Genomic DNA, 24146 nt, shown 5'->3' with positions numbered 1-24146 from the left:
GTAACACAGGCAGGAAAATCCAAATGAAAGGGAAGATAAACAAAAAGAAGAAAGCAAATCATCCTAAATCCCATTTAGTGCCGCTTTTCCCTCAAATCAGTGTCAATAACTGAAGGGTTAATGTGCTGTGGCTCCCTGAGTGCCTTGCTGGCTCTCTCCATGATTCCTGAGAGATCAGGCTGCCACAATTAACCCAAACTCTGCCTTCCCTGGGCTCCAGGACAGCCCCAGGTGATGTTTGTCCCCTCAATCCGTGCAGCCCTGCCCTCAGTGAGTGCAGTGATTCCCCTCCTCTGTTCTGTCCCGTGCTGGATTGCATCCAGGCCATATGGATAAACCCTTGATGTATCCATATGCTGCAGGATGTGATGGAGGCTGCTGTGCCTGTGTCTGTGCACTGTGCCTGGTTCTCCTGCACAGCTGAGGTTGCATGTCCCCTCCTGGCTGGTGCAGCTGGGCTCACTCTCAACTCTTGCTTCTCTAGGTAAAACTCTGGGTCATGGTGCTTTTGGGAAGGTGGTGGAGGCGTCTGCTTTTGGCATTGATAAATCTTCAACCTGCAAAACAGTTGCCGTAAAAATGCTGAAAGGTACAAAAATCCCTCTGAGATCCTCCCCAGGCTGCTCAGGGAGCTGGGGGCAGCGAGGGCACAGTGCCCAGCTGGCTGTGCCCTGCAGGGAGTGGGCTCCATGTGGGATCAGCCATCCTGGGGGGATGAAGGGGAGGATGACAGCAGCTCCGTGCTGCTCTGCTGCCCCAGGCTTGCATTCCTCAAGGAAGAAAAGAGCAGCTTCCAGCTCTGTGGGGTGAGGAGGGAAACAGATTACAGAGTGTAATTACAGCAGATAGCCCAAAATTGGAGCTGAGCCTTCCATCCCAGCCTAGCCAGATGTAGAACAGTTCAAGAGGCTGGAAAAAAAAACAGTGCCAGGGGAGTAGAGACATCTTGCTTGCAATTATTGAAATGAAGGGCAGCTTTCCTGTTGGGTGGAGGGAAGGAGGGAAGGAGGGAAGGAGGGAACCTGGAGCCTGTTCTTGCACACAGCAAGGACTGAACCATCAGCCACAGGCTGCCTGCTTGGGCAGGGCTGGGGGCTGCTCCTCAGGGGGATCCAGAGGCTCAGCCCATGCTGCCATGGCCCTCAGGCTCCATCCTGCTGCATGACACCATTAACCCCTGCCATGCCACCAGCCAGTGACTGCTGCCATGGGACTTGGCTTCTGCTGCCAGCTGCCTCACCTGGTGCTCTGCTACTCCCATCTCTCTGAAATCACAAAAACACCCATTTGTCACCTCTCTGGACCTCCTTCAGGTCTGGTCTCCCCTCTCTATTTTCCTCCTTCCAATCATCTTCTCTCCTGCTGTTGTATCTTCTGTTCCATGCCCATTTCCAGACCCCTGAAATTCCCTAGAAGTCCCTGATCCAGACATATTCCCATCTCCATCAAAACATACTATCCTGGACAGCTCTGGGGTTTCATTCCCTTCCATGCTGTGCTTCCCAACTGATCCTCATGTCAGCTCTGCCCTGCCAGCACATGTTCAGCAATATTTGGCAGATTCTCCATCGTTTTATGCCTCCCTCCCCCATGGAGGCAGCTGCCTCCTGCTCTGGTGTGCCCCTCCCCAGCTAACATGCCCATAATTCATCACTTTCATGAATAAAGCAGATTCTCTAGTGTCAGTTCATCCATCCAGGGAATTTAAAAGGCTCTGGGGATGCCTGCATTTCTGCCATCTCCATGCAGTATGCTCAGCTCTGTTCTGGATTGAAGCTAAAATTCAATGTGCAGAATTGTCTGAAACACTTCTGAGCTGGCTCTGGGGAAATCAGGAGTGATACCACCCATGGACACAGCAAACACTGCTGGCTGAAGGAATCTTGGAATAGTTCCTTCTTTATGACACAGTTTGGAGAAAGATGATGGGGAATTCTACAACCAGATAAAGAGGTTACACCTGTCACACCAAATGATTTGTTATGTAACTGTTTCCTCATATTTAAATCTTACATGATGCAAAGGCAAAGGAAACAGGCCAAAGCCTCTCCTCTTAAAATACATCATGGATGTTTTGGAGACAAGGCTGGAAAGATAAAGCAGCACCTGAACAAACTTCTGCTCTGAGGGTGCCTGCCTTAAAATAATGTCACTGGCCAGCCAGGGCCCTGTCATGTTCATGGGTCACACACAGATCTCAGAAAATTAATTTTTTGGGTCAGTAAGATCTGCTGAGCTTTAGTCATGCTGTGTGTTCCCTGGACATTGTGGGACACAGCTCCCAGATCTGTGCATCCCTCCTCCCCTGCAGTGGAGCTTTCTGAGCTATTGTGACTGAGTCCTGCTGAACTGCACAGCCCAGCAGAGAGGCAGGGACACCCTCTGTGTGCTGGGGGGCTTGCAGAGTTGGCTTTGCTAAGCTTGCAAATCTGAGTCCTGGCAAAGGCTCTGTGGGATCAGCTCTGGGGGAAGGGACCGTAACCCTCCATAAGCCACACTGCAGAAAGGAAGAGCCACCAAAAGATAAAGTGTTATCCCACTTCAGAAAGGTCAGCAGACAATGAAACGGATGAGTTATTATCTGTGTGAGTCTGAAAAGCCAAGATACTGCAAGGAACCTGGGTGGGTTTTGTTTCAAAGGATAAACAGGATCTTGCTGTGTCCTGTTGAAAATATCCTGTTGTGTAAAGATGATTTTTTTTCCTGTTTATCTTAAGCAGAATGTGCAACTACTAATGAATGCAAGGCTCTAATGTCTGAGCTGAAGATCCTCATCCATATAGGACATCACCTGAATGTGGTCAACCTGCTGGGAGCCTGCACCAAAGCTGGAGGTGAGGAGTCCTCAGGAAATCAGGAGCAAAAAAGAAAACACTTTCCAGACACTTTGGGGTGTTGGGAAGTGCCTGTGGTGCAGTTAGTGCAGCTACAGCCATTGCCAGCTCTCTGCTCCCAGGAGAGCTCTGCTGCTCCTGCAGGATGGGGCCTCATCCCCCCAGGGCTCCTGAGCCTCTCCCACCCGTGGTGTCACCTCCCTGTTCTCTCTGGAGGCACTGAAGGGAGAGAACACTGGATTGCAATGAGGTGCCCAATTCCTCCCCATGGGCATTTCCAGGCTTCTTCTCCTTCTCCTTCCCTGCCTTGTCAGGAGGATGCAGCAGGCTGAGCCCTTGGCTCCCTGAGCCTCCTCTCCAGGCAAACACAGCAGTTTCTGCTCTGTGCACCAAAGCCTGGCACAGCCCTGGGTGCAAAGGAGCAGGGGCTGGCACAGGGCTGAGCAGGACTGGCCCTGTCTCATAAAGTCCCATAAATGTCAGAGCTTTGTCACTAAACATCCCTTCCCACACTGCCTGACAAAGCAGCCCTGCCCTTACTGTGCTTCAGCTTCAGGGGAGCAGCTCCTGAGGATGGCTCCTCACTGCTGACCCCCAAAATCTGTAAAACCTCCCCCAAAAATCAGGTTTAGGAGACCCAAGGGCAAGGGAAACCCCAGAGTGAAAGAAATGAAGGGGGGAAACAGGGGAGATGGTGCATCATCAGGGGAGATCTCTCATCATCTGAGACCCCAAACCCATCAGTTTCCAACAGTTTTTGTCCAGTCATGAGGGAAAAGGAAAATTTCAGTGAGGGAGATTTGGGAGGATGCCAGGGAAGAAATCTTTCCTCCAGCAAGGTGGTTCCAGTTCCTCAGGAAACAGCAGCCATGGATACTGCTGGGGTCTGCTGCTCCCAGGAATTCACCCCAGAGCCCAAAAGCTTGTGTGGGAACAAGGGGCTCCAGCTGAGGGATTTAGGGGGCAGATGCAGCAGCCAGGAGCCTTTGCTGGGGCCTGAGAGCAGAGGGGATGGAAAAGGGGATGCTGGGGACTCTCCTGGGCTCACAAGTCCCTGAGGGGGCTCAGCACAAGCAGGAGCCTCAAACCAGCAGCAGGACCAGGGGTCAGTGGTTCTTACCCAAAGCAGCCCCAGAGTTCTGCTTGTTCAAGACACACCCGAGGACTGATCCAAGGCTCTGATTGTCCCATTTCTGAGAAACTTTTTCCCTCAGGAATTCCTCCATTTCCCATTCTCCATCCTGCCCCGTCCTGGGTGGGAGGTGACCCTCCCTCCTCCCTGCCAGGTGCCTGGGCAAAGCTTTGTGGGGCAGAGTGTGGGGCAGAGGGGTGCAGCAGCACCCACAGGGCACGGAGCAGCCTCGGGGCAGGCCCTGCTTTGTTCTCCTGGAGCACTGCAAGTGCAGGAGAACAGCCTGGAGCTCCAGGGCCAGACACAGAGCCCAGCTCCTGTGAAATTCCAGCGCTCTCCTCCCCTGTAAGGCTTTATGTAACGTGTATTCCTGATGGAGACTGGTATTAAGTATGCACATACATTATTTTAACAAGGTATCAAATAACAGAATTTAACACTTTGCCGGGGTGTCTGATGTTCAGCAGTCAGAACTAATGCAGTGTGTGCTTTACAATGAGGGAACAAAATATGGGGAGGCCATGTCTAGGAAGCGTTTCAAAACCATGAATAAATCACTATGCAGAGCTTTAAAGCTCTTCTGGAATCTGCATTTCCTCAGGGCATCCATGAGGGACATTGGATTTTGGGTTCTTCAGAGCCAAATCTCTTGAGCACGGCCAGATGCCAGCACTGAGCAGAGCTCTGGGGTCAGCCCTGGAACCACTGGGATTTGGGGATTTGGGGATTTGGTGTTTTTGCAGCCACTGCAAGGTTTTCAGCCTTGTTTCAGCTGCAGCAGAGGGACTGGGGCTCCTGGAGAGCCCCAGGTTGTGCACTCGGGTGCCCTAGGGCTGGGTGAGTGCAGAGCCTGCAGGAATCCTCAGTTCTGCCTGCAGTGATACCTCAGGTTTGAGCTTTTCTATTTTTCACATTCTGTGCTGCTTTAGTGTGTGGGTCTGGCTGCATATGAGGGGATGGTGAGCTCTCTGCACAGAGCAGGGAGACAAAACAATTCCTGCTCCAGCTGGGGACCAAGGACAAATGATCCAAATCTCAGCCCAAGAGCACAAACCCCGTGGGCTGGAGAGAGAAAAACAAGGATGGGACTGCAGGGGCTGGGGCTGGAATGGGACAATGAACTGCAAGATGCAAATGGAGCAGAACTGATCCCAGGGACAGACCCCGTGACCAGTCAGGGATTTTTGTGACCATTTTGGTTCATCTTGGGTGCAGCCCTGGCTGGACTCTTGTGCTGCCCAAGGTGGATCCATTGAGGCCTCCTAATAAATCCCTGCTTTATTCTTTAGCTCTGTCCAGCCTCTGTTCTAGGTCAGCCTTCACAGGGCATCAGCAGGCATTCAGCATCTCCCAAAGGCTCCTCTGCCTGCCCCTCACTGTCCCAGGGTCACTGCTCCCTCCTGGTGCCCTTCCAGGCAATGCTGGGCCAGGAGTGACTGCAGCCCTGCCCCTGCCCTGCCCCTGCCCTGCTCCTGCCCAGGAGGATGCAGGAATTCCATCCATCAGGGACCCTGCTGAGCTCCTTCCCCAAGGCCAAGTGCAGCTCTCAGCACTTCCCCTTTGAAGTGCAAACCCCTCAGTCTGAATCAGGCACCTTCTGCAGAGAAAAGGGTTCTGGAGATGAAAGTCTCGGTGTTTGGGGTTGATAATATTCCATGTTTATCCACATCCCAGTCCCATGGATTCACCCTATCTTACATTTGATGATTACAAAAAATAAAGGTCCAGAGTGCAGCTTTTCCCTTCCCTAACATCTCACACTGCAATATAAAACCATTTCAGGCAGCTCTTAAAAACCTGCATAATTGTGGAAAAGCAGCACTGACTCTGCAGTGCTTTGTAGAGGAATAAGAAGAAAGTGAGAGCACTTTCCAGGCTTTCAGAAAAAGGCTTTCAAGCTTTCAGAAACTTCAAGTTTTTCAGAAACTTTTTCTGTTTTTCCAGGCTTTGTCTATGGCCCTGCATACTTTCATTTCCTCTGGTGGCATCAGCTCCACCCAAAACAAACAGTTGTGAAGCCAGCAGAGAAAATGAAAACTGCTCCATGTGCAGAGCAAACCAACCTTAACAGCCTCTGGGATTGTGTTGATCATCCTGAATTTTCCTTGTTTATAAATTAGAAATAAATACCAACTGTTACCATCCAGTGGGGAAAACTAAGAATGTGTTCCCTTCTCTCTACATCCCTACTGGTTGTGTCACTCCTGTGTTTCCTCATTTCCTTGTCTGTATAATAGAAATGCCATTTATTTTGAAGAGGATTTGGTAGGATAAATTAGAATTATGTGCTTTGCAGTCCTTCAAAACTCATTTGACTTTCCCTGTCTTTTTCAGGTCCTTTAATGGTTATAGTGGAATATTGCAAATATGGAAATCTGTCCAACTATCTCAGGGGGAAAAGAGGAGATTTCATTGCATACAAGGTAAGAAAATGGGACTCTTTCTGTCACAAGGCAAGGAATCCACAACCACTGACAAAAGCTGGATTTGCCCTGCACTGGTACCAAGGCAATTGGGTATTTCTATGGGCACTTTATTTCTCTCACATTTCAGTTTGTACAAGCAAGAAGAGGGATGTATTTTCCCCTGCAGGATCTCACTGCTGTGCCCTCCTAGCATCTCCTAAAGAATGAGTTGAAAGTACACAAACACTCCTGAGCCCTTGAAAGAGAGGGAATTACTTGGGAGATACTTCCCAGCACAAGGGGGACAACAAAACAGTTGTGAAAAACTGGCCTTAAGTGAACTAGGAGAAAGTGAACCCTCCCAAAATACAAATCTGTTTTGGGGATTTTTGTTTCTAGGCCCCAGGTGAAAGCAGTTCATCCTTCCCCCAGCTGCTCATTCCATCCTCTGTCCCTTGCCTGTGCCAGCCCTGAAGTCTGTGCTGTAACAACATCCTGGATCATGGATATTCTACCCCAAAACCAACCAAGGGTTTGGTTCCCAAACAGCTCTGCATGCACACAACATCTGTGCCAGCACAGGCTGGGCTGGGCTGGGCACAGGAGCAGAAATCAGGGCTGGGGAGGGATGGGACTGACTCCTCCTTGTGAATATCCAGTGTGGAACAGGCTCTGTGACCCCAGCCCTGCCAGAAACTGCAGCCTCACCAGGACTGTTTTCCCAGATGACTGCAGTATTATTATTATTATTATTATTATTATTATTATTATTATTATTATTATTATTGTTAAAGCTATTGTGTGCAGGCAGCAGAGTACGTGAGGGACTTGGTGTGAGTGAAGGAGCTTTTCCTGGTGCACTCCCTCAGAATTTCTTTCTCACCATTGTTGCCATGAGTTGAGGGCTGGCTGTGTCTCACTCCCCAGCACAGTGCCCATCATGCACCCACCTGGAGGGGATTTTTAGCATCCCGAGACAGCAAGAGAATTTACAGCCTCTCTCTGCTCACCTCAGTCTCACCCAGCCAGCTTTCAGCTAACTCTGATGTGGAATATTGCTATCAGTGAAAGGGGAATAATAAGTAGGAATAAGTAGGAAACTAGGCTTTATAATTTATAGTTAGAACTAATAAAGCCTGGTTTATAAATGGTTTCCCATTTATTCCCACTTCAGGAAACATAATGTTCAAACACGCTCATCTTCAGAGGACCCTTTCTCCTTATAACATTGTCACATATTTTGAACGCCCAAGCATTGCATCATACAAAGCTAAAAATTTGGTTTATGCCATTTCTAGTCCCAGGAAAACTCTGACCAAGCAGAGAAGAGTCTGGATGAGTCCAACAGTGATTTGACTGAACTGATCAAGAGGCGCCTCGAGAGTGTGGCCAGCACAGGCAGCTCTGCCAGCTCAGGATTCATTGAGGATAAGAGTTACAGTGACTCAGAAGATGATGAAGAAGGTAAAAGAACCCTATCTCATCCCAAATCTTTTATTGGAAAGACTTCTGTCACTTGGCCAGTGCCACACACACTGTCACACACTTTACAAGCCCTCACATGGCTTGGCTTGTTCCTGAAATCCCAAATTCTCCCTCTTGCCTGTTCCCCCCTCCAACTTTCTCACAAAAAGAGAGCTCTGTATTGTGTACAAAAGCTGCTCCTGTTGTGTGAGAGGAGAAATAGGAATGTTTTACCAGACTTGTGAGGTCACTCTGTCCCTGGGCTCTTGTCTATAAAGTTTCCCTCACTACAGCCTGAGGTGTTGTTTCCCCATAGCTAAATGAGTGACTAATGGATGAGGGAACTTTGTGAATCCTCTGATCTCCTGCCTCTGGGTCGGTGGTTGCTCTCCCAGAGCTGTAACCCTGCAGAGATCTCACACCCAGCACTGTGTGTGGGGCTGGGGCCATCAGCACACAAGTGGCACCAGTGCCACCCAGCTCTGGAGCTGTGCCACGTCTCTGCCACATTTGTGCCACGTTTTTGCCACGTTTCTGATCTCTCCTAGATGCTGAGGATCTGTACAAGAGGCCCTTGACTCTGGAGGATCTGATTTGCTACAGCTTCCAGGTGGCAAAAGGCATGGAGTTCCTCGCCTCCCGCAAAGTGAGCTCCTTCAGATTCTTGCAGAGTATCTGATGTGAAGAAACCCAAACACGCTCTTGACTCTGAGAAATCTGCTTTTTGCTCTTCTGTTCGAGTGTTGGAGATCAAGTTAGCTCTGGTGCTTAAGCAGTAATTAGCACTGAAGGGGTTGTGGAGGAACATTCATCATGTTCTTGGCTGCAGGGACTGGCATCTGCAGCAGGAGGGTTTAGATAGAAGGAGTGAAGTTCTCAGAAATGGTGAAACAATTTGTGGAACTGCCTCATAAATAAGCACAGAAGGGGCTTGTAGAGAAAGCTCTTTTTAGTGTGGTAAACAACACCACTACTGAAAAATGAGGAGGGAGTATCCAGTTATTCCTTTAGTTTGTCAGAGGTGTTGGGGACTGGCAGCAGAGTCAGCACTGCTTGGATAAACAGGAAGCAGTTTGCAGCCTGTGGAGCAGCTTTCAGGTAAATGCAGTGTAATCCACAGGCCAAAGTGTGCACACAGCTGAGCCTCATTCACACACAGCCTCCAGGGTCTTGGTTTTCCCAGCTTTTACAGAGATGGGGCAATTGAGAGGCATTTTGAAAGGTTTAATTCCATTATCAGTCTCAATGAATACTGAGACACAAGAGATGTAAAACTCAATGCCATTGCATCAGAAGCCACCCAATTTCCTGGTTACAGTACCTTATACATGTTTTTCCCAAGCCCATTAGCTTTTGCCACACAATGCTGCTATTACTCCTAACACCAATCACCTGTATTTTTATCCCATGTGGTCCTGCTACAATGCATCTTTCACAGTTCTAATTCTCTAAAATACCTGATCTTTTTGCAAGGCCATCTTTTGAAACTTGTTTAGACTTGTTTCTAGTTCAATCTCTCTCTCAATATTTTTCTATTCTATGGCTTTCCTAAGTCAGCACACCTTATCTCAGTGTTGGCATACAGATGTACAAGACTGTGTGAGTTTTCTGTCAGGTTTTGAGAATTCTTTGCAAATCCATTTCCCACAGCAGGGCATCCCCCAGAAACCCTGAGTGGGGTTATCCCACCTCACACCCTCCTGGAGCTGCACTGGCAAACGTAGCTGCAGCTGCTTTTTGGCCTCTCTGAAATTTCCCAAATAATGAGAAAATAGGACTGCCTCCCTTGCTGTAACTGCAAAGTTATTTCAGACAGAAAAATCAGAAAATTGACTCCAATGTTGGTTTGTTCCCTGAGTTATTCCCCCTTTTGAATATCCCAGTGTATTTGGAGCAGATTCCCACTCATTCTCTGAGCTGCTCCCAGCGCAGTTCATTTCTTTCCCCTTCCCAAAGAATCTCTCCTGCCTCCAGCTGGAGCAGGGGCTCCTTGCCCAGCCCCCTGTGAGCCTGTGTCCTTCCCTGGCAGTGCATCCACCGGGACCTGGCAGCCAGGAACATCCTCCTGTCCGAGAACAACGTGGTCAAGATCTGCGACTTCGGCCTCGCCAGGGACATCTACAAAGACCCCGACTACGTACGGAAGGGAGATGTGAGTGCAAGAAGCTTCAGTTGTTGCCCTCAAGCTGGGCTTGGGCACATCAGTACCTGCAGATCTGGTAACCTGTTGTGGTTCTGGCTCTTAGGCACGGCTTCCCCTCAAGTGGATGGCTCCAGAAGCTATTTTTGACAAAATTTACACCACGCAGAGTGACGTGTGGTCTTTCGGAGTGCTGCTGTGGGAAATATTTTCTCTAGGTAAGAATGGTTTCAAACCCTTTTTTCTCCCACTGATTTATGGCTTCTTAGCTAAGAAAAGCTTTTAACAAAAGGTGATCATGTGGGGCAATGCTTCTGTTTCACTGAGGATGAGTGCACAGTGCAAACCAGGTGTAAAATAAACCCAATTTCAATGAGAATTCCACCTGACAAAGGACATGAAAACACTGGAAAGGGAGACCAAAAATCCAAAATCCTGAACCTAACATTTGTACCCACTGAAAGCAACAGAGCCCAGAGATAAATACAAGCCTCTGCTGCTGGGAGTGGGAGATTTCTTGGAGAACAATGAAGAAGTTTCCTATCAAACCCCACCTGCTTCAGGGAACCCCACAGCTGCAGGGTCACCCTGCTGTGGCCACAGTGGCTGCTGCTGGCAGCCTATGCAGCAGGAGCCCACATGATATTTTATCCCAGCTTGATCATCCACTCCACAAAATCTAAGATTTTCTAGGTAAGAAAAATCTCCTGGCAGCAGCTGCTGGTGGGTTGTGCAGGAGCAGTGCTGGGCTCAGCCTAAACCCTTTTGGCAGCAGACCAAGGGTAGAATGTGGGCTCTTGTGGCTGCATCATTTGCAAGCCACAACATTTCTAAAAGAATAATAATGATGTTCTTTATGTAGTTGAGATGTCATCCCAGGATGCTGTGAGAAATCTCAGCCTCTGTGAGCTCTGGTTTCTGTCCAGCAGATAAAGCTGTGAGACCAACACAAGCAGCCCTACAGACACTTGGACTGTGCTGCTCTCAGATTCTCCTTGCAGAGGGGCAAGATTTGTTTTCCTGAGGGAATTTAGGAATGTCAGCTCTGGCTTTTTAATCAGCATTTGCAGACAAAGGAAAACAAGAAGCATTGTCAACTTAAGCTGCTGGATTTTAGAGCAAACTCTAATCTCCTTCTATCTTTGGTTCATGGATCAGTTGAAATTAATGATTGGGCTCAAGATGCCAAGTGAAAATGCAAAGTCTGGAGCTGTTTCTATCCTAATCTTTACTTGGGGCTGGCTGCAAAATCATAACCTGCTCTCAGTCCAAGTCTTTGATTTGGACTTTCCCTGCTCCACATCTGCTCACCAAGCAGAAAGTTCACACTTGAGTGGTTGAAACAAGTGGCAGCTGCTGCTTTCCCTGGGGCTCAGCCCTGGTTTCTGGGTGTTGTTATTTTGGGGTGAGCCCTCCATGGCTCTATAACAGCATCACCCACTGCAGGTGTAGAAGCAGCACAGAAAGGCAAAGCTCCAGAAGCACCAGGAGTGCCCTGGTTTTATCAGATCATTCAGGAAGATGCTTTAGCATCAGCATCCAGAGACACACTCAGGGACAGGGTCTCCACTGGGAACCAAAGGGCTGGAATGCTGATGAATCCAAGGGGCACTGCAGAAACAAACTTTGTATCACTCCCAAAGGTCCTGACAGAATTTAACAGATGGCCTTTAATACTGAACACTAATACAAATTAAAACCCAGTCAGTGAAATTCACCTCTATTTTAATCTATTTTTTAAAAAAACGTGTTATCTGGGTTCTTTTAGCCCCTTTCTTGGCACTGTCCCCTTCTGCATTTGGAACCTCCCAAATGGCTCCAGGGGCTGCCACCCGTGCAGCAGCTCCTGCCCTGCCTGTGACGTAGATCACAAACTGCTTTTTCACTTGGTGGCACAGGCTCAAAACCAGTCATTTTCTCTGAGAGGGTTTTTCATCCAGCTCATCCAGGCATGCCTGTGGTTTGGCACTGCTCACATCTGCAGCTCAAATTATAAATATTTAATTAAGGATTTGTGTCACTGATTGAATTCTGTCATATAAAAGTTTTACAGATCATTGAGAGCCATGAGATGGAAGTTATTTGTCGTTGCCACAGGGTGTGTTTTGGCTCCCATTTACAGCTGCTGCTCTCACTGGGTCCCACAGGCTGAGCACCCTCTAAAAAAGGGAAAAATACTGATTGGGAAAATGCAGAGTGTAGTTTGTGTTAGAAGGACAATAGGCTGCCTGCAGAAAGGCTGGATCTGCTTTGGTGATATACAGGGAAATACAGGACTTGAGGGAATATTAATTTCCATCTGGGGCTGAGTTTGCAATGAGGTTTAAATTATTCCAATGGGGTCAGCACACCTCGTGTCAGGTGGTGCCAGCAGTGTTTAACACATCCTGAAATCACTAATGGGACAGAATGTCAGTGTCTCCTGGAATTTCAATGTGCACTGTTCCAAAAGCAATCAGAGATAATTATGTAAACAAGCAGTGCCTGGTAGTAACATCAGCATCTCATTATCCCACTAAAATAAAACCAAGATCAAAAGAGGGCTCCCATATCCAATGCATGCCACATCTTTGAGCATTTTGAAGGAGATTTCCCCTAAGGAAAACATCATGTGTAGGCCTTACACCATATGTTCCAGCCTACATTTCTCCCAAGCTGTCTCAGCATTCCAAATCCAAGTTATCAGACTGATCCCATAGTCCAGATAAATCAGTGCTGAGTGGAAGTGGGAAAGGGAGAGTTCCTTGCTTTTATGATCTGAGCTGCCTCCAGCTGGTAGGAGGCCAGCACTGGCCAAAATATAAATTACTAAAAGATCCTCCAGTCAAAAATGAATCATAGACTCATGGAATGTTCAGGGCTTGGAATGGATCTTCAAGATGATCCATTCCCAACCCCTCCTGCCATGGGCAGGACACTCCTGCTAAACCAGGCTGCTCAAGGCTTCATCCAACCTGGTTTGGAACACTGCCAGGGTTGGGGCATCCACAACCTCCCTGGGCAACCTGTGCCAGGGCCTCACCACCCCCCAGTAAAAGATTTCATCCCAATATTTAACCCAAATGTCCCTCCTTTCAGTTTGTCCCAGTACCCCTTGTCCTATCCCTGTTATCCTTTGCCTTCCCTGTACTTGCTCTCACCAACTGTACTTGCAGTTGATCTGATCTGTGATGAAACCAGAGAAAGCTCAGATTGTGAGAGCAAATGGGATTCTCCATCCATGAGATGAGCAGTTAATTCCTGGAATTCTCCATCCATGAGATGAGCAGTTAATTCCCAGGTTATTCTGAGCATAATGACAGGAAAGTCTGGGTATAAAGCAGAAATGCTGGTGCTGCCTCTCCCCAGCTTACATGACTCCAGGAAACACTGTCAGTCCTGTGCCCTGGTACCTGCACATCCAGAAGTGCTGGGGGTTCAGAGGCATCCCTGGGCTCTGGGTGTCCTGGGAGCCCCTTTGAGCTGAGGTTCCTTCTCAGGCAGTGCTGGGCTCTCAGCTCCCCAGGGCAGGCTCTGCACACTGAGCAGTCAGGTTCACAGAGTAGAGCAATTCTGGAGCAGCCACACTTTGACCCCTTCTTCAATGCTTTATCCAAAAGATTTCTGCTGTTCTCATTGTGCCCCCAAGTGCACAGCACATGATGGTGTTTGCAGGAATATGCAGGAATGTTATAGCCAGTAAATCATACACAGATTCTTCCAGAGCTGGATACAGATTCCATTCAATCTCCCATGTTAAGACTTGATGAAATTGTTTCCAAATTTATCATCCAGCCTCTGGGATGCCAAAATGTCCAAGACATGGGTTGTGCTGCACAGGAAGCATTGGTTTAGGGGGGAGGAAGAGAGGGAAGTTACAAATCTTTTAGTTTCATCCACTGTAGGTTCAGTAGCATTTTAAATCTCAGCTTAGACTTCTTCTGAATTTTACCTGTGAGCTCTGGATTACTCAGAGCACTCTCCCAAACTTTTGTGGGAGTTAACACAAAGCTCCTTCACAGCATTCAACCTCCACAAAACAATTCCAGTTGCCACAAGCTGTCCTGCCAGGGTTCAGCCAACACTTGAGTGGCACTCCAGGTAAACAGCAGTGAACAGAGTCAGCAAAGAAAACAAGGCTGCAAGGCTGGAAGGTCACTGCCAAGGGAGCCTTCCCTGGGGGATAATGCATATCCAGTGGCCACTGAACCAGGAGAGGAGCAACTCCACTGATGGGATTGAACCCACTCAAGGTTCTCGTGGTCCTGGCAGGGGCCAGGTGCCCACAGCCCTCTCTGCACCTGCTCACATGGGTTCTCAGGCAATGAAGGATGAGAGGAAGGAATTACTCACTCTGTGTGTATCCTCTCAGTGCAGGATTCTGGCAGGGTAGCAGTTTGGAAAGCACCAAGGAACCCAATGAATGAGCTGGAACTTTTCTACCACTGACCAAGAGATACTTTAGTCTTAAACTAATCAAGTTAATTTCTCCTCTGCCCTATTTTACCTTGGAGTGGTATCACAAAAGCAGAGGAGACAGTGTGATTGGAATCTCTGAAGGGACAGAGTGAATCTGTGAGGTTTCCAAACAAAAAATGCAGATTGTGAGTGACTGTAACTCCTTCTTCATTTGAGCTCGTGTGACTGCCAGGCTCTGGGTGCCATCAAATGCTCAGCAGAGACCCCCTGGGCTGGGACACAGACTGTGCCATCCTGAAGCCCTGTCATTTCTCCCCCCAGGTGCCTCTCCATACCCTGGGGTGCAGATAGATGAGGATTTCTGCCGGCGGCTCAAGGAGGGGACCCGGATGAGATCTCCAGAGTATTCCACTCCTGAAGTGTAAGAGCTGCTGGGACCTGCTGGGAGCTGTACACCTCACAAAAGAGATCGTGAGGAGGGGGAGGAGACCACAGCTGGGTATTTTATGCTCAGTAAAGCTGTGATTGAGTGTATTCTGGGTGTCTGCCAGCACAGACTAATGCTGAGGACAGCCCAAGTCAGCCTGACCTTTGCCAACAAGAAGATGATCAGATGCCCCATGTCAGCTGTAGTTCATGGAGCTACTCATGTAGTACTACATGGAGCTACTCATGTGTACATGCAGCTACTCATGTGTTCTACAGTACTCATGTAGTTCATGGAGCTCAGACTTCAGATTCTGTGACAGAAACCCAGCACCCATAACCAGGAGTTAGTTCAGCAGTATCTGCAGGGCCAAGCAGCCAGACTCTAAGTTAGGTGAAAACCAAAATCCTGCAGGCTCAGTGAGGCAGGAGCATGGAAGCAAAAAGCATCCCACATGAAAACTAAACCAGAATTTCAGCATGTGGAGATCTGAACCCCTCTCAATCCAAAGACCCACCAAAGCAAGTAGCAGTGGAATGAGTTTGGAAGCAAAGCTGCCATCCTTTGCCACTCCTAATGCCTGCTTTTCCTGCAGCTACCAGACCATGCTGGACTGCTGGCACGGGGTGCCCACGGAGAGGCCGACGTTCACCGAGCTGGTGGAGCGCCTGGGGGATCTCCTGCAGGCCAACGTGCAGCAGGTACAGCAGGGCCACCCCTCTGCAAAAACAGGCAGTTATTGAACACCAACATGAGACTTCACCTCCTAGCACAGCTCAGCAGGAAAATCCCTGCTGGGATGAGGAAAGACAATGTTAACTACTCAGATGTTAAGTTTATTTCTGATTTTCTTCACCTCCTGAACTTTGTCTCTCATTTCCAAGTTTATGTTCACCAGTGCTCTTGGGAGCTTTGCAATTATGCAGCTTAAAGCACAGAAAGTCAGGTATATAATGATTAATTTCATAATAGTTAAACCAGTTGTTTTCTTCTTCAGTAAAAACAACCAGATCAGTTATGCAATTGCCAATTTAATTGAAGAAGAAATCAAATACTCTCCTCCAGCTCCTTCCTGTTTGTAAACAAATTTAGTGGAGCTGAGTTGAAGAGGGCCCAGTCTGCAATAGGAAGAGCTTGTGAGTTTGATTCTATAACCAAAGTAAATTGAGGAGACATAAAAATCATGATAAGGGAATAGGGCACTTAACTGCTTCTCAAAATTAAAAACAAAAAGAAGCACAGGGAAATTTGGACAAATAGTTTCAGGAGCTGAAGGCAGAGTCATTCCTGAGGATTGCTGCAGGGGGGTAATGACAATGCAGAGCTCATTACCATGTGCAGCAGCAATTCCTGGGAAGGACAAGGAATTCAATCCTTTCAGGCTCCCATTTTAAGGCCTGGCTCTTCCCAAGCTCCTGAAGTTGAACAAAACTGAGCAGTTCATGGGCCATTGGTTCTGACCTGGACTGGAATCCCCCAGCCCATGTTCAGCCACCCCACATCACAGGGTTCCCAAAGTGCCCCAGTTCCCTCACAAAGCCTCCTGCACAGTCATTTTTGGGTGAAGTGTGCATTCCACTTCCATAACTTCCACAGGGTGTGAGGAACATGATAATCACCTTGAACAAACATCACAGTTAGGTTAAAACCCAATTGAGTCCTTCCTCATCACAAAGCTCTGTAGGATACAATAACCTCTCACATCTGAGATGCAGCACAAAATGAACTTTACCAGCTTTGTGCTCTTTTCTGTTTTTAATTTCACAGGATGGCAAAGACTACATTCCACTGAACATCACCTTGTGTCCAGATGGAGAATCCAACTCTAAAACCTGCCCTGTGGAAGAAAACTTGAACAATGGAGTGAATCGCTGGAGTGCAGTAGAAACTGGGTGAGAAAAGCAGATACAGAGTGGGGGGAAAGAAACATTTCACTGTCTGGTGTCCTGCCTTGGTATGGCTGGTGAAAGAAGCAGACAGGTTTGTCATGGTGCTGGTCATTAGACACAAGAGGTGACAAAAGAGAAGTGGTCCAGGAAACTGGGCTGTGTGAGGAGGAAACTGAGCTGCAAGGGGTGCAGAACCTGCCTGGGCTTTGTGCTGACCCCCTGACTCTCCTGCTTTCAGAAACAACAGCAAGAAGAGATCCCTGAGTGTGAAGACATTTGATGAGGTGCCAGTGGAAAAGGAGAAAGTGATGCATGAGGTAAGAGAGGTGACTGCATCCTTCCCCAGCAGGTTCACAGATCACTCAGCAGCAGCACCAGAAACTCTCACTAGAGCTTTTGGAATAATTTGGTAGGAGAGAACTTTAAATCAGGCAGAAGATTTGGCTCTGGCACCTTACACCCAGGGCTGTGTGACAAAAAAGAGGGACCTGCATTTCTCTTAACAAATAATTTAAGGAGAAGCTCACATGTGATTGCCCTGGCTTTGATCAGGCGAAGGGGTTTTATATTCAAGACATATTTCAAGATGTTTTTCCACCATAAGAAAGTGGCAGCTCATTGAAATGAAGCTCTTGGAGGGACACATGTCCAGAACACATCCTGGCTGGCCAAGACAGCCAATCACTTGGTGGGGGTGAGGGTGTTCAGTTCTGGGTGTTCTGATCCTGGTGGTGATTCACACAAAGGGCTTTAACCCTGGATTTTCCTCACTGCAAGTGAATGTATTTATTGCCAGTTTAATGCCATTGCAGGGTGGGAGAGTGTTAAAGGGTTTAATTTTGCTCCAGGGGAAAGCAAAGGTTTCTTTTGCTCCAGAATGAGGGTTCTGCTTGTTGGCTTCCTCTGAAGTTATGGGTGGGATTTTCTTATTTAAAAAAATCCCCAAGAACAACTCCTGAATTCCCTCTGTGGTCCAGGCAGCCCCTGGCTGCAGCTCCATGTGCTGCCTCACTGGCACCTGCTGTGTCCCTAAGAAGGACAGGGACATTTCTGCAATGCACAGATGCTCCAGGGGGATCAGAGTTTAGGGAGAAAGCCTGGATCCCTCAGGAATCCTCCTGGCACAGGAGGAGCAGCAAAGGAAAGCTCAGCTGAGGGTCCCTCTTGGACAGAGCCATTCCTCAGAGCAGCTCCCTTGGGAAGGCTCAAGTCTGCAGCTCCAGCTTGTCCTGGAAATATTTCATGTCCTTGCCCAACACAGCCTCTTTGTCATTTGTCCTCTGCTGAGCACAAACTGAGGCCCATTACTGCCTTGTATTTTCCCAGATGGAATTTCTGCCTCTTTATCAATGCATCTCAGGGATTAGCAGGCTTAGAAATTTCCCTGGCTCCTGCATCTTCCCTCTTGCAGGATAAAATCTGTCCCTGTGAATCACACAAAGACATTTGCTAGATCAATGCAGTCTCAAGAGATTATTGCTGCCAGCAGGAGCTTTACCTGCCTAAGAGCTCCCTGCTCATTTTCTAATAAACCTTTACATGAGGGTGAAAAGTTTCCAAAAAGGGTGATAATACATCAAGAGATCAGAAATAAATGTGATGTTACAACAAGGGTCTTTTAAATCTAAATCAGTGTGTGATCTGCTTTTGGACAGTGCAAGTGTACTTTGGTTATTGAAGTTTTCCTCATTATCAACCCTGAATTGTCATTAGGTCATTATTTCAAAGAGCTGCCTGAGCTCTCCAAGTGCTCCAGCACACCTTCCTGCCATTGTGCAGTTATCTGCAATCTCTGGAGATTCTTTTAGCAGAGAGGTGTAAGCAAAATGCAGAGCAGCCCCCAGATGAACTGTTCCTAGACTGTTCCCTGTTTGGAGGGGAAACAGTCGAGACAAAACCCAGAGACAAGCTGGGTTTTACTGGGGGGTTGACATTAATTCAGGCTTTCACTTTATACTTCATAAACTCACTTATAAACTGATCTTAATAACAACTGGTAGATGACCAGAGCATGTATAAAAATGCTTTTTCTTGTTATTTATGGTTTGATGAGATTATTTTTTATATCTTGATCAGTTTGGTTGGCAAAATCAGACTGAGAGTTTCTCTTCTATGTTGAGAGCTTTTGCTATCTTGGTTCTGACAAATGCACAGATGTGCAACTACCCAGCATCACAAAATATTTCAAAGGCAAAGAAACACCCAGAGCATTTAATGTTATTAAATAACTGAAAATGAGGACTGTGATGTCTGTCTACTTGCATAAACTTAGCACAAAGTTTAACTGCAGCCTCAAGACTCAGCTTTAGGTGCAGCAGAAGCACAACCCCAACTTGAATCAAGACAGTTTTGTTGGACAGCTCATAAAAAAATCCATAAAGGCCAGGGCCATCCATCTTTACAAAGCAATTGCATTTACAAAATGCTGCTGAACTTCCACTTCCTTCAAATCCCAGTGTTTCTAATTGTGTATTTCCAGTGGGTATTTAAGGAGCTTTTCCTTGGAGAAGCTCAGCCAGAATTATTGGATAGATTCTTTATGAATCTCAGTCTATTCATATCTCAGCTATCCTACATACATGGTGCCCATATGTCATGCTTAATATCAGTTTCAAATTTGAAAATGTCAAATTATTTTTTGATATGTTCATTTTAAGGGTGCTCTTTGGAAATGCAGATCAAAACCTTTAATGTCATAAAAACAAGTGAAACATTCCCAGGCTCCAGAGCAGCATTATCAGGAACACTTGGATAAAACCTGATAACACAGGCCTTGATAAAAGAATATCCTGAAGGATTGTGGCTCCTGCAGCAGTCCCAGGTTCAGATGTCCCTGATGTTCCCTTCCTTTTGCTCCTCAGGAGTCTGACAGTGGGATGGTGCTGACCTCAGAGGAGATAAAAAGCCCCAAGAGGTTGGAAATCCGCTCCTGGCCCTATGGGATCATGGCTCTGGCGTGAGTACTCTGGGGGATTTCTTTTTCAGACAGTTCTTCCTTTCAGAGAAATGCTTTTGAAATGTGCAGTTTGTTTTCTGCTGCCAAAAGGAAACCTCTGCATATCCAGGCAAGCTAAGAGGAGATGAACTCTGAATTTCAACCCCATAACCAGAAAACCTTGGTGATGTGTTTTAAGATCAAGGGGCAGCAGATTCTGCAAATGGGAGATGATAGGTGGAAAAAATGAGAATACAGAAGTGAAATTTAGCTGTTTGTTCACTTCAGTTTGTTCACTGCCTCCCCAGGGTTCTCTCCTAGTGATGGAGCAGAGCTTGAAGAACTTGATTCAATAATGCAAAAGCTGACATTTGTAATTATAGCAGTGTGTAAATTGAAGCCAGACAGAAGGAGTGGCATCTTTGCAGCTCATGGGATGTGAGTAAACTTAAAATGCTTGTTCATAGCAAAGAGCAGTCCTTTACAGAGCCCTGACTGCTGCACTTGCTTCATCATCACTCTGAGAATTCCCTAAACCCCACCACCTCTGTAACCCCTGGGTGGTGTTGCTCACACCTGGTTTACAAACAGAGGCTGGGACAGAGTTTGCTGTTTGTTTATCCACTCATAATACAATACAGAAGATTAAAAGCAGATTTTTAGCTTTTTGCTCACAGTTCTTTGTATTTCAGTAACAAGCACACAGGCAGAAGTGACCCAGTAGTGAAAAACTTCTCCACCTTCCTAACAACAGTTTCCCATTTCACTGATTCAAATGTCAACATGTGGAATTTCAAAGAATAGCTGCTGAAAATACTAAAAAGAGATATTATTATGTAGCAATGAATTCCTTGTCTATTCAGTTAATTAAGCTAATTACTACTTGCCTAGAGTCTTCTCTAAAATATACTGAGATTTGTATGAGTTTTCTGTGTTCTGAGGAACTCCATGAGCATTCCCAGCAGAGCAGATAAACTATCCTTGCTTGTTCTACACCAAGTCAGCCCTTTTCTGCACCAAAGAGAAGTGAGGGATGAGAAGAAGCCCTGGTGCACTTCTGGATATTCTGGGAGAGTTGCCAGGAGAGGGCATGGCCAGGGTGTGGCAGTTCTGGAGGAGGTGACTCTCACTCAGAGGGAAAAGCAGATGGAAAGGGCTTGCCTTGGCTTCTGATGCTTTAGAAGCATCAATGCCCTGATCTTTGAGGGCAGGAGAGGAGGAAAAGGGAGAAGGAGAGGAGGAAAAGGGAGAAGGAGAGGAAAAGGGAGAAGGAAAAGGGAGAGAGAGAAGGAAAAGGGAGAAGAAAGGAAGGAAAAGGGAGAAGGAGAGGAGGAAAAGGGAGAAGGAGAGGAGGAAAAGGGAGAAGGTGGACAGCACCAACAGGAGCATTAGGATGCTGTGGATTGTGCTGGATGGCAGTGTGGCCTCAGGAATGTGTTTGCCCAGCAGTATTTTCCCTGTAGCAGGTCCCAGGGCTGGACCTGGTGGGATTAGCAGAGATCCTGATCCATTTCCATGTTTTTATCCCCTGCACACACCCAGAGCATTCCTGCCAGCACAATCCATTGCTATGGAGACCAAATGGCAGCAGCTCAAAACCAGGAGCTGAAATGGCAGGAGCTGCATTCCTGTGATGCTTCACCTGGGCTGATTCACCTCTTTCCTGCATGATGTCACAGTGACACAAATCCAGCAGCCTCCCTGGTGGCATTTATCCCTCTGAGGGTTTCTGTCACCCACCCCTGGCAGCTTTTCCCCGTTGCATTTCTCCTGTTTGGATAAGGAGTTGGCAGAGGAAGGTTCCCCCTCTGCCCTTTCCAGGCTTTCTCCTTCAAAGCTGAGCAGTCAGCACCCAGCCAGATGTGGAAGCACAAAAACCCCCTGAGAGCCTGTTCTTTAGGGATTCCCAGGAAACCCTTCTGAGCTGCCAGCAGGGCCCCTGGGAGTGGAGGGGAGGCTCTGTGGGGGCAGTGCATCCCTGCCTGGCCCCAGCACCTGGGCTCTCCCACCTCACTCAACCCTGCCATGGGGATCCCACCCAGCACGAGCTTCCTGAGCCCTCCTGTGCCAGCAGACCCTGCAGACCATCCCAGCAGAGCCTGCAAGAAGCTGGGCTGTTCTCCTGCTGCCACATCCTCTCCTCTCCCTGCCACATCCTTTCCTGAGAGTCTGAGCTCCAGCTGAGAAAGCTTTTCTGTCAGCTGCCTTTTTTTATTTTTATTTTTATTTTTATTTTGAATCTTGCAGACCCTCCTTGGCACAAAGAGCAGCTCCAACAGTGCAGAGCAGCCCAAAGCCCTCTGGTTTGAGGACAGGACACCCCTGGGTGCTCCTGCACTGACAAGTGGCCAAACAAGGCTCAAAGCCTGTGGAACAATCTAGAGAGGTCAGAAGGGAGTGTGGGTTTAACAGGGGAGATAAAGTCACCCTTGTTAATGGTGTATCTCTCTCTATCAAAAACATTTACCCTGGATCCTTTTCAAAGTCTCTCTTTTCTAAAACAAAACTGTTCAAAGGCTTAGCATGTTTTCTAAACCAGGGTGGCTGCATTTATTATTTTTGCCAAAATCTCACTGTTTATTTATTCTGCATTCATTCCTCTGTTGAGTTTAAAATTTGCCAACAGCACACACCATGGAGTGTCAGTGTCAAGAGTTTAGTGAGGATGAATCTGATACTCTGGGCCTGGGCTCACTGTTAGGCTGGACTAAGCAAGTCTGAGCTTTTCCTACTGCTAAAATAGAGCAGGAAAGTTCTGAGTGTTTTATGCTGCTGAAATAGAAAGTCACAGCAGTAGCTGCAGTGAGAGATGGAAAGATTGGCTGGGATAACAACCCTGGAATCAGCATTCAGGGAAGCACAGGGAGCACAGGGGATTTAATGATGGGCTGACTCTGGTGTCAGCTTCCAGCTCATAATATTATCAGGCTACTGCCAAGCACTGCTTTAAAACCCTCCAGAGACTCTATAATCAAGTTCTTGTTGAAGATGACAAAAGGTTTGGTATCTGCTCAGTTGTCCTCCCCCAGCTCTTCCCCTTCTCCCCCAGACCCAGCATCCTGTGCTGCTCAGAATCCCTGCTCTGGTTCTGGCCCAGGCCCACGAGCTCAGCTGAGGCTCAGCTGATCCTCTCTGGGCCCTGGATGCTGCACCCACATCCCAGATCTGCCTTTGCCAAAACAAGCTGGGCCTAAGGCAAGGCAGCAACACTGAAATGAGGGATTTTGCTCAGCAACAGCAGATATTCATGTCCAAACACACAGAACACAATGAAAATACAGCCAGGATTGGGCTGGAATCTTTTCCCACCTTCTCACAGAAACAAGGCATGGAAACATGTTTGCTCCAGGGCAGAATGGAGCTCAGAAATAATAAATACATTTCTTGTTGTGCCATGCAGCACCTTGCACTGTTACCTGACCTGAGGTCTCCAAACTAGAACCTGGAATGAGTAGCTACTCAGGAGTTATGTAAAACACTTTTTGTGAGGATCATTCCTGTGCTTACAGTAGCAAGGAGTGGAAGGGGAATTGTGAGAGGCTGTGGATTTGACTGCAGGGTTTTCCATCCCACTGCTTCTGGACAGGGACAGCTGAGCAGCCTGGCCACACGTGTGAGGGGACACGAGGGTGGATTTGGCCTGGGAAGACTTTGTGACCTGCACTTTGTGTTTGAAAGTGCTCCCAAACAATGAATTCCTGAGCCCAACTCCTCCAGTTCTCCTGGCAGCAGAATGCTGATGCACTGGTGCCCCAGAGGGAAACCCAGGATGAAATTCCTCCTGCACAGCACTTGGCTGAAAATGTATTAAAGCAAACTGTGAATCAGTCATAGCTACCAGAAGGAAAAAATAATCCTTTTATTTCTTTATTTGCTGAAAAATTAAAATTTAAAAAAAACCTCTGAGCTTTATTAAACACCTTTGAAGGCTCCTACAAAGCCCTGAAGCTCCTACATGTTATTAGGAGAGGTAGTCATGAGACAAACTGCTCTACTTGGCAGCAATCAGCCCAATTTCTCATCTTTCCCTAAACACAGCCTCTGAACATGGCCAGGTTTCCTACATGGACAGAAAAGTCCACTGGTTTTTCCTACTGAGAGCAAAATACTTGGGGTTTTTATGGCAGAGCAGGAGGAGCTGCTGCACTTGGGCAGGAATCCCTCCCTGGCCAGGGTGATTTTCCTGCAGCCATCCTTCTTTCTCCACAGTCCCCTTCAAGTCATTGACCCCAAAATGTAGATCAACAGAAACTGCCTCCCTCTCACATGAAATAAACAGCTCCACTAATGGTTTCCCAGCTCTTTGATGGTTTCTGTATTTTTCTATCTCCAAAATCTCTGGTTTTGTACAGTAGGAAGGAAAAGCCTCAGCAGGTCACCCAGTCCTTCAAGCTACTGCAGGATTATTCTCTGTGCTATCTTCTAAACAACTTTGGTTCCTTCAGAAAACTAAAAAGTTTGTGGAGGATTAATTAATATTCAGGCTGTGTCCCCAAGCAGGACACCTTGTGCATGGAAGGTG

General features: G+C 47.5%; 1 protein-coding gene across 3 annotated transcripts in view; it reads left to right on the top strand.

The window, feature by feature from the left end:
- The window catches only part of LOC139597437 (vascular endothelial growth factor receptor kdr-like), a 128843-nt gene that overhangs the window by 94748 nt on the left and 9949 nt on the right, over positions 1 to 24146 (top strand). Inside the window, exons 18-29 of one of the 3 annotated variants that reach the window (XM_071442788.1) lie at positions 485 to 589; positions 2718 to 2834; positions 6301 to 6389; positions 7670 to 7835; positions 8384 to 8481; positions 9865 to 9987; positions 10082 to 10193; positions 14695 to 14794; positions 15396 to 15501; positions 16568 to 16692; positions 16928 to 17006; positions 19551 to 19645. In XM_071442788.1, coding sequence (XP_071298889.1) covers positions 485 to 589; positions 2718 to 2834; positions 6301 to 6389; positions 7670 to 7835; positions 8384 to 8481; positions 9865 to 9987; positions 10082 to 10193; positions 14695 to 14794; positions 15396 to 15501; positions 16568 to 16692; positions 16928 to 17006; positions 19551 to 19645 — 1315 coding nt within the window. The remainder of the gene's footprint in view (positions 1 to 484; positions 590 to 2717; positions 2835 to 6300; positions 6390 to 7669; positions 7836 to 8383; positions 8482 to 9864; positions 9988 to 10081; positions 10194 to 14694; positions 14795 to 15395; positions 15502 to 16567; positions 16693 to 16927; positions 17007 to 19550; positions 19646 to 24146) is intronic. The other 2 variants (XM_071442789.1, XM_071442790.1) reach the window with 2 other exon arrangements.

Source organism: Agelaius tricolor, unplaced genomic scaffold (genome assembly GCF_023055355.1).
Source record: "Agelaius tricolor isolate 1412-34295 unplaced genomic scaffold, bAgeTri1.0.p SCAF_17, whole genome shotgun sequence".
Lineage (NCBI taxonomy): Eukaryota > Metazoa > Chordata > Aves > Passeriformes > Icteridae > Agelaius > Agelaius tricolor.
Note: the sequence above shows the minus strand (reverse complement) of the source record. Positions and strands in the feature narration are given on the sequence as shown.